Source organism: Notolepis coatsorum, assembly GCF_963971535.1.
Source record: "Notolepis coatsorum genome assembly, chromosome: 4".
NCBI lineage: Eukaryota > Metazoa > Chordata > Actinopteri > Aulopiformes > Paralepididae > Notolepis > Notolepis coatsorum.
The window spans coordinates 133,045,911-133,064,134 of NC_140168.1; the positions used below are offsets into that span (position 1 = coordinate 133,045,911).

Genomic DNA, 18,224 nt, shown 5'->3' on the forward strand with positions numbered 1-18,224 from the left:
ATAGGTAACAAAGGGTTGAAGAAATATTGTCTGAACTGTCAGATGCAAACTGGCTGTGTGACATAACTGAGCATCTCGCTCAATTGAATAAGAAGCTGTAGGGACGCAAACAAGTCCCACCCAAAACTTGACCAATATAGTTGTGAACTGAGACAACCCTTATTTTGTTATTTTTGAGTACAGTTACAGTTGTGTGTTCATGCAGACACATAATAGCAATTTCATTACGAATTGAAAATGGTGGACCCTGATGTAAACAAGTCGAAAGTCTTTCTCTGGTCTGCATCCCCTTAACAATTGTGTGTATTGAGCTGTATTGTACTGTACCCATTCTGCAATCTGTTAATTAAAGTTAATTAAACTATCTTCCATTAGTTGGATGTATGGCCTCTGCAAGGTTGTGTGCAGCCATTTGTTTTTGTAACATCTGTTACATCTGTCCCACGTGTTCTTTGCAGCTCAGTTGTTAGTTCTGCCCCTCTTGACTGTGACAAAAAGGTTTTGAACAAACTTAATGTCATAGCTTGTATTTGATGATCTTCTTCTTTGTTATTTACTTGAATGGTTTGATCATTGATTAATGGAGTAATATGGGGTTCTGATAAACTAAAATAATTTGTTAAAATAACATAAGCTAACATATATTTTTACATCTATGCAAATGCATATGCAATATGTATAACATGAATAAGTAATAAATACAGAAACAACATGTTTAACAATATGTAAATGAGTAGCTACATTTATTTTACATTACATTAACATTTATACTGTCTTTGGCCCTTTGAGGGCAACCATAATGCTCATGTGGCCCTCTGTGAAAATGAGTTTGACACCCCTGCTCTACGGTATCGGTGCATCCCTGTCAGCCTTCATGAGAGCCCACTGCTTCAGCAGAAGATGCCGGTACTGCAAAATATAAATGCAATAAAGGCAAAATAATTATAATAATAATAATAATAATAAATAAAAAAAAAACACAGAAACAGAGGTAGTTTCTTAAAAAATAAACCCTTCTGGTTTCAGCTAACAGTAAATGTTCAGTTTGTGGGCACTGTGAAAATAGGGGGCCTCTCACACTGTATAAATACTCTATAGAGAGTCTAGACTCTAGAGCAGCGGTTCCCAAACTTTTTTGGCCGTGCACCCCCTGTCACCTCCCGACCTAGCTCGCGCACCCCCCAATGGGTTTCTGTTAGAAAAAATTGTTGCTGGTCTCCGTGCACAGATTTAATTTTTTATTTTATCTCTTCCCACGGCGACTATGGATAGGGAATTTCTTTATTTAATTAAAATGTTCACGACAATACTCTGCCAGCATGTTTAATATCCATAATACTAAAGGTTTGACTAAGATTTGTATGAAATTTTATTGTAAATATTTTTTTTTATTTTTTTTTTACCACCATTAGCCTTTTCATGTCACGCACCACCGTCCTAGAGGGCGCGCACCACAGTTTGGGAACCACTGCTCTAGAGCAACGTGTCTGTGCTCTGCCTTCCAGGCTAAAGGTTCACTCAGAGGTCAGAGGTCATTAGTGACAAGACACTGTGGTGCGTTATAGTCTTCTGCGCGGCTAGGGTCCCCTGTGTTCTGCGTTGGCATGATTAAATGGCCATACAGGAATCGGGGGAGATCGATGTGTTGACATGCGGCTATAGACGTTATATATATGGCACTCGTCACTCAGTATGTGGAGTAAAAAGAACCGTGACACTAATATCAATCGGGAGGAGAGCAGCGTGATGATAGCAACATGTTATTCTCCAGTAAACAAAGTCCCAGAGAGGATTCAGTTACAGCAGGACAAGGAGACAGCGTGAGGGGAGCTGCAGTAATGGAGGCAAAAAATGCTTCTTTCCACGTTTCCTCTGGGGTTGCAAAGCGGTCGCCATGGTCACAGTAATAATAATAGCCTCGTCCCCCCGTCGTCTCTTAAAATGACCTTTTCCACGATTTGAAGAGGATCTTCTGGAAAGCGCGTCGGAAGTCCTGGTTGAAGATGGTGTAGATGGCGGGGTTGAGCGAGCTGTTGCAGTAACCCATCCAGAAGAAGAACTTAAACAGGGGTTCTGGGACCTTGCAGGAGTCCCGGCACAGTCCGTACAGGCTGTAGCAGGAGAAGAAGGGGAACCAGGAGAGCACGAACACCCCCATGACCACGGCCAGGACGAAGGTGAACCTCTTCTCCCTGGCCTGGGAGACCTTCTTCCTGGACGCCGAGCTCCGCCAGCGCCGCCGCCGCCTCCTCGAGGCGAAGAGGTCCCTGGATTTGTTACTGGCTCTGGAGAGACGGCTGGAGTATTTGAAGAGGGAGCCGTTCTTCTGGCCGGCCCTCCTGGCCCTCTTTGAGTTTGGCTCCTGGCTGGGTCTGTGACCTTTGCCCTCCGAGGAGGAGCTCTCCCCCACGTCCACCTCCTCCTCTGTGCCAGTGCGCGGGCCGGGCGCGGGCAGACGCTGGCAGTGGCCGTTCTCTCTCTCCCCGTTGGTCTGGAGCGAGGTGGCTTTGCTCAGTCCGTTTTCCGTCTGGGTGGGAAGAGAAATAGGTCCCTCTGGAACAGGTTTTTTTTTTACGGACATGCTCCTCGTCCTGGTTTTGGCCACCTGGTATATCCTTATATACACCAGGATCATGATGAGACACGGAGCGAAGAACGAGGCGACGCTGGAGGAGAGGATATACCAGGTGTCGTCGTTGAGCTCGCACTGCGGCTGGGAGCCCAGGAGGTCGTCGTTGCTCTCGATTGATACCAACGGTGGCGAGGAGATGAACGCGGATATAAGCCACACAATGGCGATAATACACTTGACGCGCTTCGGGGTCCGTTTGAGATTGTACTCGACGGCTTGCGTAATGGACCAATACCGGTCCAAGCTGATGGCGCACAGGTGAACGATGGACGACGTGCAGAATAGCACGTCCAGGGCGAGGTAAACGCTGCACCAAACCTCCCCAAAATACCAGTAGCCCATGAGTTCGTTCGCCAGGGAAAACGGCATCACCAACGTGGCGACCAGGATGTCCGCGGTGGCCAGTGACACCAGGAAAAGGTTCTGCGGTGCTTTGAGCGCCCGGCTGGTTAACACCGCGATGACGACCAGTACGTTGCCGACGACGGTAAACAAAATGAGAAAACTTACGAGAGCAGCGAGAGCGGCTATAGCTGCCGGAGAATACCCGCTGGCGCTGCCCAGAGGAGCCGCCGTGGAGTTGAGACGCGACACCGCTGGGAACAGCAGCCCGTCTATCCCGGTGTCGTTAAAATAATAATCCATCTCGCCGGTTTACTTTATGTTCCAGAGTGCGGTTGAATCGGCGCATGGATGTATTATATGATCCATTGCTCTGGTGGAAAGCCCGTCAGAAATGAGCTGGTACAGCAGGTCCATGATGGGGAATCGAACCACCGGCGACCTCACTTGGCGACGTGACAATGCGCGCATTTGTCGCGGCATAGTAGATAATAACTCCCTAATTTAGAAGTAAAAAAAGAAAAGAAAACAGGTCCCGTAAGTAACTTCTGAAATAACAACAACAAAACTGCCTGCCTGTGTATCCGACTCATGCGTCTGTCTGGTGCGTCCTCTCCTCTCCTTCAGCGCTGCGCGTCTGGGAGCGTCTCGATGCCCCGTGCACCCCCCGTGTGTTGTTCTATTATAATATTAACTGATTCCTGCCCCCCGTGTGTTGTTCTCGTAGAATTAACTGATTGAGTCCCTGTGGGAATATTATTGTCGCGCAGTATTGATTGATTGATTGATTGATTGATTGATTGATTGATTGATTGATTGAACATTGTATTAACAGATTGCAGAATGGGTACAATACAGTAGGCCTACGGCTCAATAAATACACACAATTGTTAAGGGGATGCAGACCAGAGAAAGACTTTCGTCTTGTTTACATCAGGGTCCCCCATTTTCACAACATGACATACATGACATACAGATAGACAGTACTGTTACATCTATACATTTATGACATACCAGATTTGCAAATACAGTCTACTGTTTGTGATACAAAAAGAGTAACAAAAAAAAAGAAAGAAAAGAGAGAGTATATACATTTGAACAAGAAACTGTACATTGGAGGAGGTGGGGGGGTTGGGTAGGTGGGGTGGGGGGGGAGAACTGTACATTGGAGGTGGTTTTGTGGGTGGGGTGGGGTGGATGGATAGGCGGGTGGGGGTAACTGTACATTGGATTATCAACGAAACCTTACTTGGTCCTCATTATGTTGTTTGGCAAGCTGGAAATGCTCGATAAACGAATTCCCAAAAAGGACAAGAGCCTTGGATGGAGTGCAGTCACTATGATGAATTGAAAATGGGGGACCCTGGTGTAAACAAGACGAAAGTCTTTCTCTGGTCTGCATCCCCTTAACAATTGTGTGTATTGAGCCGTACTGTATTGTACCCATTCTGCAATCTGTTAAATAAAGTTTTCATTAATTCATTCATTCGTCATTCATTCGTTCATTCATCCATTCATTCAGTCTCTACACCTGAGATAGATGTCTTTACATCTGAGAGTGTGTGTGTCTCTTGACAATGCATTATGCGCTCTGTCAGATTATTTTAAAAAACACGAACACACTGGTCGTTGAGATTGGAGTCATTGCTTAGAATGATTGCTCAAGGCTGTTTCTCTATACACACAGCCTCTTTAAGATAGACTTGGATTCATTTTAGGTCACGGTCTTATGGAAAATGTATAGTGTTGTATACCATACTACTATAATATGATACTGTATACTTACCTTACCAAGAAATCTCACACTCTTGAAGGTGGTGTGTATGTGTGTGTTTTAGATTGTACTTTATTGCCATCATATTTGCATACAATGAGATTTGGGACTCAAACTTAAGGTGCAGTAGTGGAAGCAAATATAAAATATTTAAAAAAGTTATAAAAGATAAACATAAAATACTATACAATAAAACAATGTTACAATACTGTACAATATACAAAATAACAATATACAAAATAACAATATACAAAATAACAATATACAAAATGACAATCACAGTGTCAGACGGTAGTAGGTGGGTATTGCACTGTGGATATTGCACTTGAGGGGTAGGGTGTTGCACAGTGTGGGAAGAGGGGGGAGGGGTGAGTTATTCTCAGGGCTCTATACTTGGCCCCCTTTTATTTTTTATTTATATAAATGATTTTGCTTGGGTATCTCCTAGAGTATTCTCGATCTTGTTTGCTGATGACACCAACATTATAATGTCACATGAGAATTTTGCAGTATTAATTAGGGAAGCAAATGATGGTTTATCTTGTGTCTCAGATTGGTTCCAGACTAATAAGCTATCGTTAAATGTAGAAAAATCTAATTTTATTGTATTTTGTAATAAAGGTAAAAGTTATTCGAAAAAGGAGGCAAAGCTATTGATCAGTAACACCGAAATCAAACAAGTAACTTCAACAAAGTTTTTAGGGATCCTAGTTGATGATAAACTAAATTGGAAAAAACACATTGATCATGTTTGTAAAAAAGCAATGAAGTCAGTAGGTATAATTAGGAAGGTGTGTTCATTGATAAATAGAAGTTGTTTTTTAATCCTGTATTATAGTCTTATCTTTCCTTACATATCTTATTGTAACATAATTTGGGCTAGCACTCATTCATCTCATCTTCAAAAAATTATTTTACTTCAAAAAAGATTTGTTAGACTGGCAACCCTCTCAGATCGATTTGAACCATCTGCTCCTCTTTTCAAGAAACTAAACATTCTGACTGTGTCTGAGGTTAATTCTTTACAGATATGTATATTTGTGTACAAATGCATTCATGATCACAATCTACCAAATGGTTTTAATAGTTTTTTTTCTTTTAATTCAGATGTCCATTCATATGCTACACGTCAGTCCAGGGACCTGCATATACCTTATTGTGGTACTTCACGTAGGCAGTTCTCAGTGAGGTATAGAGGGTCCAATCTTTGGAATGCAGCTGATCCTATGCTGAGGAAATCTCCATCTCTGCTTATTTTTAAAGCAAACTACAAAGAAATTCTCATCCAAAAGTAGTAGATAGAAAACAGGTCATACATGTAGGTATGCATTTGGTTATGTGGGTGGGTAGGTTTATAGGCAGGTGGGTGGGTTGTTATATATTATTATGTACACAGTATATCCATGTATGTACTGTGTGTATGTATGTTTGTATTAACACGAATCTTTTAATGTATTCTGGTATTTTATAATATGCATATTCTTGTATTTTTGTATGTTTGATTTTATAAAACGGGGGACGTTCTTGATAAGCCTCTAGGCTTCTAACTTCTCCTTCACAATCGTTATAACTTATTATGTATTGTTTTTACTTCTGTTTAACTGTGTTAATAAACAAACAAACAAATATTAGAGTTCAAGGTGGTGATGGCTCTGTGTGTGTCAGGGGGGGGAGCGAGAGTCGACAGGGGGGCAGAGAGAGATCCTCGGGGAGGCTTAACAGAGCAAACCAAGACCAAAGTGAGAGAGTGTCTTTGAACCACTATACATGAGAGCACATGGGGTGTTACGAATGGGGGTAGTGTGGAGAGGAGCGAGAACCCAATACTGCGGACAATGACTAATGAATGGAGGAAACAGAGACGGCAGTTGCTCTTCTCAGATACTGGGATCTATTTATTAGAGAATAACTGGAGCATGAATAATAATACCGGGACAAACAAAACAAAGGGCAACGCAGCGCTGGCACAACATACAAAACGAACTGGAAAAACAAGAAAACAAAGATGCACAAAACGGAATACTAAGCTTACTTACAACGACTCAAAACAAAGACAGCAAGGCATGGGACAAGACAGGAGACACGGCGAGCAGGGGAACACCGAGGAACTGGAGGAAGTGACGCCACGACGAGGAGAGAAAGACACACACTTAAATACCTAGACCAGGGGTCGGCAATTAGGTTTGGCCACAGGCCAGATTTTCCCCAAGCCGTTGCTTGGCGGGCCAGGATCAAAAACAATGGCTAATTTAATATACTGATATTGAAAAAAGACAAACGTTTTTCTCTGGTCTGCATCCCCTTAACAATTGTGTGTATTGCGCCGTACTTTATTGTACCCATTCTGCAATCTGTTAAATAAAGTTTTCATTAATTCATTCATTGCAGATCACCGCGGCGGGTGATGGACAGATCAGAATGCATGAAAACACGACTCACCATACCTTGTTTGTTGTTAAATCCTCCAAAATCACTGCTAATGTTTGAAACATGTCATATCCACTCGCCGCCCTCCAATTCCAGATTGGCGTTGAATGCTTTATCTGAACTTTATCTGCCAACTTGAACACAGTTGTCATCATTGCCTCGTTGTTGTTGTTGTTGTTGTTGTTGTTGTCGCCACATATTATGCAGAGAGGACGTCGGCTCGGCACGCAAGAATCACCGACCTGTTGCGATAAACCCATATTTTAAGTATGGCTCCTGTTTATTAAAAGAAGCGTTATATCAGGCGGTTAGGTGGCCGAGCGGAGATTGCGTTCGTCACCAGCCCCGGAGCTGAGCTGGATTTGCCTGTTCGAATCCAGCTCACAGCTCCGGGGTTGTCACCAGCTTGGCTGGCCGTCTGCACTGATACAATTGGCTGTATCAGAGGGTGGGAGAAGCTGGCGGGGTGGGTCCGGGTCGTTGTAAACAGCGACTCCTACAGTTCGGTCGGGGCGCCTGCTAAGCGCGGATTGGACGTGAGGGGGATAGTGTGGTCCTCCCACACGCTACGCCCTCTCAATGAGAATCCGCGCTGCCAGGTGAAAAGAAGCGGTGATTGGCTGGACGTGTGTCGGAGGAAGCACGTGGTAGCCTCCACTCTCCAAGATGATCTGACTGTGGGGGGTAAGTGCGCAGCGACCAGGAAGGGACTGGGAATTGGCATACGACTAACATTGGGATGGGAGAAAATCGGAGGAAAATGGAGGGGGAAAAAGACCAATATAAAAAAAAAAAAAAAAGAAGCGTTATATTTCCCAGTTTTTTTTAACTCGCTCGCATCTCGAACGCGGAAGTGAAAGTTCGTTAGGGAAATATACACGGGCCCGGTGGGACTATTCCATTGGTTCTCCCAGTCCACGTGACCATTTCTAGCATTTCAATTGGCTATAGTGACAAACATGCTTTTGATGACTACCGGTAGATAGATACAGCTTCACAATAAAAGACACCCTGGCGTCCCGAGTGAATATTTCCCGCGCGTCACATAAATATCATATTCTCAAAATAATCTGACGGGCCAGAAATGATTGCTGGCGGGCCAATGTCGGCCCGCGGGCCGCCTATTGCCGATCCCTGACCTAGACTAATCATGATTGAAAACACCTGGCAGGCCAGTCTAAAACATAGAAACAATTAACACCAACTAAACACCAAAGCAATCTCACAAACACAAAACCAAAACAGGGGAACCACATCACACAAGGTAAGGGAAGGTCAACAACACACACAATGAAATTACCATACTCAAACAATTAATTACATTAAGCACATTTGTGAGAACAGACAAAATGGACGCCTGCACCGTCTGATGGTGCCCACTAGAGTGTGCCATGAGACCACTGACAGGAGGTAGAGAATGTCCAATGTCTTTCTGATCATAACAGGCCCACAAAGGGCTGGGCCTGGGGTCGTTACAATGGGGGGTCATTAGGTTCAAGTTTAAGTTTCTTTATTAGTTGTCATACAGAAATACAGAATACTTTTGCATGAAATGCTTCTTTCTGTTTTGCTCCTGAGAGCTCCTGAGAGTGTGCGATAAAATAACAAGATAGTGTAAAATAGTATAATATAAGTATAAAATAGAAAGTCAAGTACGTAAACAAGTGTAAACAAAACAAGAATGTTCAATATACATATATACTAGGGATGTGTATCTCCATCACTGAGGCCGATGCGATGCGCATCTCGATACGGTGCCAACGATACGATACATTAACGATCTGTTTTATGCGGACCACTAGATTGTTATCAAGAACATTTGCGGACCACTCGTATGCAGTAAAACATAAATAAATAAACAACTGACTTAAACCCAGTAATACACAAGACCCTCTTCTTGGACCAAGTAGGTTTCGTCGATAGTCCAATGTACAGTTACCCCCACCCCGCCTACCCATCCCCCCCACCCCACCCCACCCACCCAACCACCTCCAATGTACAGTTCCCCCCTGCTGCTGAGTGCTGACAGAAGTGGATGAGAGGAAATTATATGAATGAATCGGTTTTGACCGATGCAAAGACGCTAACAACAGATGCATTGCGAGTTCAACCTGAATTGTAGCCGATGCAGACTTATTCCACCGGTGCACTCGCATCTTGAACGTTTATGCCGGTGCACCGATGCGAATCGGTGAATCTTAACATCACTAATACTGTATATACAGTATATGTACAGTCTATACTTCTGTACAGTCTATACAATGCAGATACAGTACAGTGGTGGTGGTGAGGTGCAATGAGGTGCATGAGATTGATGCCAATAAATATAAAGTGTGTTAGTGTCTAAAGTGGGTAAAGTGGGTGCTACAGTGTGTTGTTTATTTAAAGTGACTGTGTGCGTGTGGATAGGGGGTGAAGTCTGCAGGCCTGGGGGGGCAGCTTGGGTTCAGCTCATGACCCCAGATGAAGGCAGACAGATACATCCTCCTCCTTCAAATAAACTGAGTAAACTAAACTAAATCCTGCTTCTCATTTCATGAACCCGTCTCCTGCCTTCTCTCCGCTGCACTCACTCACTCACTCACTCACTCACTCACTCACTCACTCACTCACTCACTCACTCACTCACTCACTCACTCACTCACTCAATCACTCACTCACTCACTCACTCACTCACTCACTCACTCACTCACTCACTCACTCACTCACTCACTCACTCACTCACTCACTCACTCACCCACCCACTCACTCACTCACTCACTCACTCACTCACTCACTCACTCACTCACTCACTCACTCACTCACTCACTCACTCACTCACTCACTCACTCACTGTCTGTCTGTCTGTCTGTCTGTCTGTCTGTCTGTCTGTCTGTCTGTCTGTCTGTCTGTCTGTCTGTCTGTCTGTCTGTCTGTCTGTCTGTCTATCTATCTATCTATTACCCCCCCCCACCCACACCCAACCCCCTCCAATGTACAGTTTCTTCCCCTTCGGATGTATATATCTTTTTTACTGTATGATCTCTGTCTCTTAAACAGTACTGTATATTTGTATGTCTTGCATGTCATAAATGTTCTTGATGAAACAGTACTGTATATCTGTATGTCTTGTATGTCATAAATGTCTTGATGAATTGAAAATGGGGGACCTTGATGTAAACAAGACAAAAGTATTTCTCTGGTCTGCATCCCCTTAACAATTGTGTGTATTGAGCCGTACTGTATTGTACTCATTCTGCAATCTGTTAATACAGTTTTCAATCAATCAATCAATCAATCAATCAATCAATCTGTCTGTCTGTCTGTCTGTCTGTCTGTCTGTCTGTCTATCTACAGTATCTCATACACACAGTGGTGTTAGCCCGTGTTCCATTCTGGTGATGATTCATTGTCCTCAGCATTTTGATGTCCATTGCCATCTGGTTGGTTCACGATTTCAAGATTCAAGAGATCTATTCGTCACATACATACTGTACACGAGACAAGAAGTAGTGAAATGAAGGTGGCCATGGCTTGGATTGTGCAAAAAAGAAAAAGAAAAAAAAATACAAATAACAATAGAATAAAATAGAATAGATAATAGATAGACATGATAAAAGGTACTAAGATAAAATATACTATATGTTGGCTGGATGTCCGAACCATGTTCCAAAAAGGGGTGAGAATTAAAAGTTTTCCACGACGTCAGACCAGCGGTTTCTTCCACGTTGTTTTACCCTTTCACTGCCACACGACAGAAGGTTAACCCTTCCGCGGGAGCTAATGATGCTAATGATGGAGCATCGCCGTCGGTTGTGTGATAGTAAAGGGCTAACCTTCTGTCGTGTGGCAGTGAAAGGGCTAACCTTCTGTCGTGTGGCAGTGAAAGGGTTAACCGGCTGTCGTGTGGCAGTGAAAGGGTTAAACGCTTTAGTGAGATGAGATCAGGATTTCTGGCTAGTGGGTGGGAGGGGTTTTCCCTGATGGCATGGAGCTTAGCAAGGCTCCTCCTCTATAGCGGTGGTGTGTGTGGAGCTGGACTCCCTAGCGAGGGTGGTATCAGAGAGGAGGATAAAAATAGGGAAACAATGTCCAGGCACGCACTCCAGGTTTTTCCAAATTTATTGGCAGCCTGTAATCATGACGTTTCGGTGTGAACACACCTTCTTCAGAATGGCTTGCAGTCAGAGAGGAGGAGCCTTGCTAAGCTCCAGGCCATCAGGGAAAACCCCTACCACCCACTACACACAGACTTGGCGGAAAAGAGGAGCACGTTCAGTGCTAGACTAACACTCCCAAGATGTAGCACTGAACGGCACAGGAAGTCCTTCATTCCAACAGCCATCAGATTTTACAACGCATCTCTGTGCCTCACTGCATCACTGCATCACTGAGCACTAGGGGTGTAACGGTACACAAAAACCACGGTACGGTACGTACCTCGGTTTTGAAGTCAAGGTTCGGTGCGGGTTTTTGGTACAGTGGGGGAAAGTTTGGCTTTCCATGTTCCACTCAGGGGTGATGTAGTATGCAGTAACTAATTGTACTTGTAGGACTGTCAACGAATATTCTATATTGAAATTAATAATCGACTTGTAAACATTTAAAAAAAAATAACAATAATTATATTAGATTAGAAAAAACAGCCCCTGGTGGGCGGTCGTTAGTGGTTAACATACCGTTGTATTCATTCGGTACACTACACAGCCGTTCGGTACGGTACAGTACACACTGAAACGGTTCGGTACGGACACGTGTACCTTTACACCCCTACTGAGCAGTGAGCACTGAGTGACAGTACCATCTTCCTGGACTTTTACTTTTAAAACAACATTGTCAATATTACACTTACTGTACACTTAATGTAGATCTCTGTATTTCTTACTGTATATTTTATATTAGATTGTACATACATAACGGAGGAAATGTGAATGTGAAATGTGAATCCCGGATCCTGTAGTTCATTATTATTATGTTATTCTTAGGCTTATTTTATTCCTTAATCTTAGGCAATTTCTTGTTATTCTTATATGTGATTTGTTTTGTCTGTTGGTTTACTGTGAGCGATTTGTAGTGCCAAATCTCCCTTGGGATGATTAAAGTATTTCTATATTCTATTCTATAAGGATTTCTGGCTAATGAGGCTAATTTGTGTAAAGTTGCAACATGGGCTGGTCTGAGGTCAGAGGTCAGAGTGATGCTCACAGGGCCTACAGTCTGAGGTCAGAGGTCAGAGTGATGCTCACAGGGCTTACAGTCTGAGGTCAGAGTGATGCTCACAGGGCCTACAGTCAGGCAACTGAGGAGGTACAGGGTCAAACGCCACCTGCTGGTCCAATTCTATACTGACATCCTCCAAACCATTACTCACCTCTTCAATCACAGTCTGGTACGGTTCTGCACACAAACACTCCATTCAAAAACGTCAGCGCATCGTAAACAAGGCCTCCAAAATCATAGGGTGTGACCTTCAGATATAGATATAGATATAGTAACTAGTAAGAGTAGGTAAGGGATATGTACAGATATAGATATAGTAACTAGTAAGAGTAGGTAAGGGATATGTACAGATATAGATATAGTAACTAGTAAGAGTAGGTAAGGGATATGTACAGGTATAGATATAGTAACGAGTAAGAGTAGGTAAGGGATATGTACAGATATAGATATAGTAACGAGTAAGAGTAGGTAAGGGATATGTACAGATATAGATATAGTATCTACAAAGTACTTTCTTCTGAGTTCTCTACGATCTAGTACACGTACAGTACTTTCTTCTGAGTTCTCTACGATCTAGTACAAGTACAGTACTTTCTTCTGAGTTCTCTACGATCTAGTACAAGTACAGTACTTTCTTCTGAGTTCTCTACGATCAAGTACAAGTACAGTACTTTCTTCTCTATGACTGCTCAGACTGCTGGCTCATCCTCAAGGTCCCTCACGCACAGTTTGAACCTGGACAGTCAGCCTTTTGTTTTATTGAACCAACTTCCTGGAATGATAATCAATTCTCTGCTGACCTCTGGTCAGTTCAGGGCCATCATTTTAATTTAAACCTTCCTAGTACACTGTGTAATTGTTTTAACTGATTTGATTTGTTTGTATGTATGTGTTTTGCCTGTATTCTATTGTTGTGCATTTTATTTTAAGTACTCTATCACCAAGTACAAATATGAGCACTTTATTTTGAGTACTTTCAGAGTACTGGGATGAGTACTTTACTTGATTCTAACCGCTTTTGATAATGAATGAATGAATTATTTTATTTCGAATGTTTACAAATACAAATAAATAAACATAAACAAATAATTTTTCGAAATGTTTTACAAATAAACAAACGAAAAGGATAGGTTTGAAGCCGAAGGCTTATAGAGCAACCTACCCCTAATTCAAAAACAAATTCAAAAAAGTTAAAGTTTTCAAAATATAACAAACAAACAAAAAAATCAACAATCAAAAATCAACAGAAATCAACAAAACCGATCCCGAAAAGAACAAAAAAAGTTAAAGCTTGCAAGTTAAAACAAACAACAAACAAAAAATCAACGATCAACAATCAACAAAAAACGTTCCCGAAAAGAACATAAGCCAACATAGGAAAATCAAAACTTAATCTGCAATACCCGAGTTTCATGGTAGAAAAAAACAGATTCTACATGTACACTGTAAGAAAAAAAGCTGCAAGAAAACGGTAAATGTCTGGCATCAACATTTAATTATTATTTAACATTTAATTAAATCAACATTTAATTATTATCAAATAGCTTTATACATCCTTACAGAGTACGAGTTATTTTAGCCTGGTTTTGGACCAATAATACCATATCCGATACTGGTATCAGTATTGAAGCACCTCTAACAGAGTTAGAGATATAGTAGTTCATGCGAGCTTTCCTTCTCGTCTTATAAATGGTAAATGGCACATTTATATAACAGCTTTTATCCAAACCGCTTTACAATTTTATCCTCACATTTTACCCATTCATTCACACATTCACGGCTCATCCGGAGCAATTAGGGGTTAAGTGTCTTGCTCAAGGACACTTCGACACGCTGACCGGGAGGAGCGGGAATCCAACCGGGAACCTCCGGATTACCAGGCGACTTCTCTACGTCCCGAGCCACTGTCGCCCCCGAGTCTTATTCAGTGTGCAGACTTGTTAGAGTATTTTGGATATTTTTTACATCTTGTATTTTGACTGAACTAATAATAATAATAATAATAATAATAATAATAATAATAATAATAATAATAATAATAATAATAATAATAATAATAATAATAATAATAATAATAATAATAATAATAATAATAATAATAATAATAATAATAATAATAATAATAATAATAATAATAATAATAATAATAATAATAATAATAATAATAATAATAATAATACATTTAATTTATAAAGCGCTTTTCAAGAACCCAAAGACGCTGCTCAGAATACTGTATTTTAACTGTACTGCTCAGCATTAGCAGTATACTGTATTTTAACTGTACTGATCAGAATCAGCAGCAGGGGCGGGGCTAGGGGGTGGCTACTTGGGCTCAAGCCCCGAATGTTTTCTGAAAAGCCCCGAATCTACTTTACATTTTTTTTTTTTTTTTTACATTTAATCATTGTTACATGAAAATATGTTTGCACCAGATTTAGCAGAAGCTAATTTCCATCTGTAGTCTATCCAGCTGCTAACTGTATTTGAGTGAGTTAAGTCTTGGTGTTATGGTAGACTCAGACCTAATCTTTAAATCACAATCAACAAGTTGAAACAATGTGATTTAATGTTCTATGTCTTACTTTGACTTTGTCTATTTTGCTGCTATCTATTTTATGCTTTATGTCTGCACTTTATGCATTGCTCTTGATCTGCCAATGTTGTGTCATTTTATGCCTGTCTTTTTTTACTGCTGTGAAGCACTTTGAGCTGCAATTCTTGTATGAAAGGTGCTATACAAATACAGTGTATTATTATTATTATTATTATTATTATTATTATTATTATTATTATTATTATTATTATTATTATTATTATTATTATTATTATTATTATTATTATTATTATTATTATTATTATTATTATTATTATTATTATTATTATTATTATTATTATTATTATTATTATTATTAATTATTATTATTGTTTGCTTAATTAATTAAAGGGTGTGTGGCAACCCCAAGCCACCCCTGGGCTTGGTGATTGATGGACATTACGTAGCGATGTTTGGGCGTCCGCTTCCGGACGCACCTGTCGCTAGAGAATCATCAGGAGTGATTATCGAATCACGGCGCGGTGCGCCTGTTGAGGAGGGGGGACTTAATGGAGCCGAGGAGCCCCCTCTCAGCCGGTAGCAGCGCAAGGCGAGAGGCCACAGAGCGGAGACGCCGCCCGGCCGACAGATTAACGCCAGCAAGCGATTATTATTTAAATAGAAAATAAAGAGTATGATTTTGGGAACTGCAACCTGTCTGTGTGTTGTTTATTCTGCCACCCCTACACCTGGAATTGCCACAGGTGTGAATTTAAGTGTTCTCTAGTGCCTTTTGTCCGCTTTAAGGTGGTGGGATAAGTTAAAGGTTGTGGTGTCGAAGTAAAAAAAATCCGTGCCCTATCTGGGCTAAGCCCCGGATCTCCTACAATCCTAAATCCGCCCCTGATCAGCAGAATACTGTATTGTCACAGAGCTTTGTTCGATCAATTTCCACAACACTCCACTTGTCAGTATGTCAGCACAGGCATGAATAATGCATCAGATAACTTGTGTTAATGTTTAATTGGATGCTCTGATGAATATATCAGGGTTATGATGTGACAGTTCTGATAGATCTCCGTCTCCAGGCTACGGGATGCACAACCTTCTGCTGTCAAACAGGGTTAGTTATCTCTTTGAAAAGCATGCTGTAATTTTCCATGTGGAAATAAAGTGAAGCTGTTTATTTTGTGTATTAGATACACAGCAGCACCCTTTGCTTTTCTCATTTGGTGTTTTTCCAGTAACACAATGGGCTTATCATCACAATATTCTAACAATAATTCCTTGTAAATATTGTTGATTAAAAATGGGTATAAAATGTATAAACAATATTCTTTGAAAGGTGTTCTTGCTTGTTTGTTACTGTCAATTGTGAGAGGAGGGTGACTAGTATGCATCATGAAAGGAAGTGGACGGCCATTTTGGATAATCACGCTGAATTATTGCGGTACACACATTACAAAAACCTTCATTTTCCGTGGGATTTTTCCATATTTTCTCCCATCCCAATTTCGTATCATCCAATTCAACCCTCCCCTGTCACGAACGCTGTTTCTTGCCTCCCACAAGCCGGCTGCAATGTGGACTAAGTCATACATAGCACAAGTCCCCTCCGGTACTTGAGGTAACAGCAGTCGCATCTTTTCACCTGCGCAGCTCGATCTCTCAGTGACGAGGAGTAACGCGTGGGAGGCTCACGCTGCCCCCGACACTTCCTGATTCTACTGCGCAGGCGCACCAACCGACTTGTAGGAGTCGCTTGTTCACAACGTTCGATCCCCACCCTTCAGTTTTCCCTCCCCGTAATACGGCCAATGTGTATTACTGCGGACGACCAGCCAAACTGAAAAACAATGTGGAGAGCTGGATTCGAACACGCGAATCCTAGCGTCTCCACGCTGGTGGCGAGTGCCTTGCCCACTACACCACCTAGCCGCCCCCACTTTCCGTGGGATTTTTATAAACTTTGGACCTGTACTACATAAGACTTCAGGCTATGGAACCGTTATGTTTTCCAGCTCCTATAGCACATGCATGAGTCTGGTCTCTTTTGAAAGGTAACATTCTGAAGTTTCGTACACAATAAAGAAAAATTACTTTGAGTGCTAATGTAATAAAGAAACAGAGGTTTGAACACACTGAAATTAAATATTTGCTCCTTACTTTTGTGTTGACTTGTTGCCAGATGCCTGTTTTTGGGTTCCAGCTGAGAGGTAGGAGCAGGAAAACATAACGGTTCCATAGCCTGAAGTCTTATAGTCATACAGGTCCAAAGTTTATAAAAATCCCATGGAAAATTTGTATTTTACGAAGGTTTTTGTAATGTGTGTACTGCGGTGACTGGTCAGTTCAGGACCGTTTACAACTGGACGTGGTCACTCGTCGGAACGGCTTGTCAAATGAAGCTCGCCGGATATTTCGTCTTATAACTCGAGACCCGAAGCACGCAATAGGTTGAGTGTGGTGACGATCGAACGGCGGCTGATTCAACTTTCCAACAATGTATTGAATGATCGGGAGAAACGCCAACAGACGAGAGCAAAGTGCCGCGACGAGGGCCGTCAAACGTTAAGAGGTTAAGAATGAGTGAAGTTTTTTTATTCATGTGAAACCAGCTGCAAAGATTTTGGCCACTTACGGAGACCGTTTCACGCGTTCAGGAATCCGGAGGAGGATTTTTGTAAATTTGTTTTACCAAGATATTTACAAAGATACATACGAACATGTTCGAGAATGAGGACCAATAATTGTAAGTGGCTTTGGATAAAAGCATCAGCTAAAGGACTAAATGCAGATGTAAAATGTAAATGTATTCTGTGATTGTGTCGTTGTCAGGAACAGTCACTGGAGATGTCTGTCATTTCTTGGGTCTTAGATATTTTGAGCTCCGAGCCTCGACATTTAGCCGTTATCCTATTTTCATACTATATACTGTAGCGCTCGTTTCCCTATGCTTTTTCTTTTGTTGTTGTTGTTCTTAGATCTATTCTATTTCAATCTTTCAAAAATGTTCTTATGTACCCCAGTTGCTATTGCATGTACATATTTGTGTTTTATTACACGTACATACCAACTATTTCGCCTGTTTTATTCTCCACCCATTGATCATCCACAGCAACACTACTATCACCGACATCTAAGAAGGGAGATCCCCCCTTGAACGGCCCTTCTAAAGTTTCTCTCCTCCACATTGCCTGTGGTGCTCTTTTCCTATTGCTAGGTTTTTAGTGAGTTTTTCCTTACCTCACTTGTCTGGGAGTGTTGCATTTATTTATTTGAAATAATTTTTGGATTTCATGGTGTTTTTTGTTTTT

At 41.6% G+C, this 18,224-nt stretch overlaps 1 protein-coding gene across 1 annotated transcript; it reads right to left on the reverse strand.

Moving 5' to 3' along the window:
- Positions 1-1,936: 1,936 nt before the first annotated feature.
- Positions 1,937-3,277, reverse strand: LOC311226700 (alpha-2 adrenergic receptor-like; the record flags this gene model as incomplete). Its single annotated transcript, XM_084312112.1, has 1 exon — positions 1,937-3,277. The coding sequence occupies one exon, from the start codon at positions 3,275-3,277 to the stop codon at positions 1,937-1,939; it is 1,341 nt and encodes a 446-aa protein (XP_084168238.1).
- Positions 3,278-18,224: the final 14,947 nt, after the last annotated feature.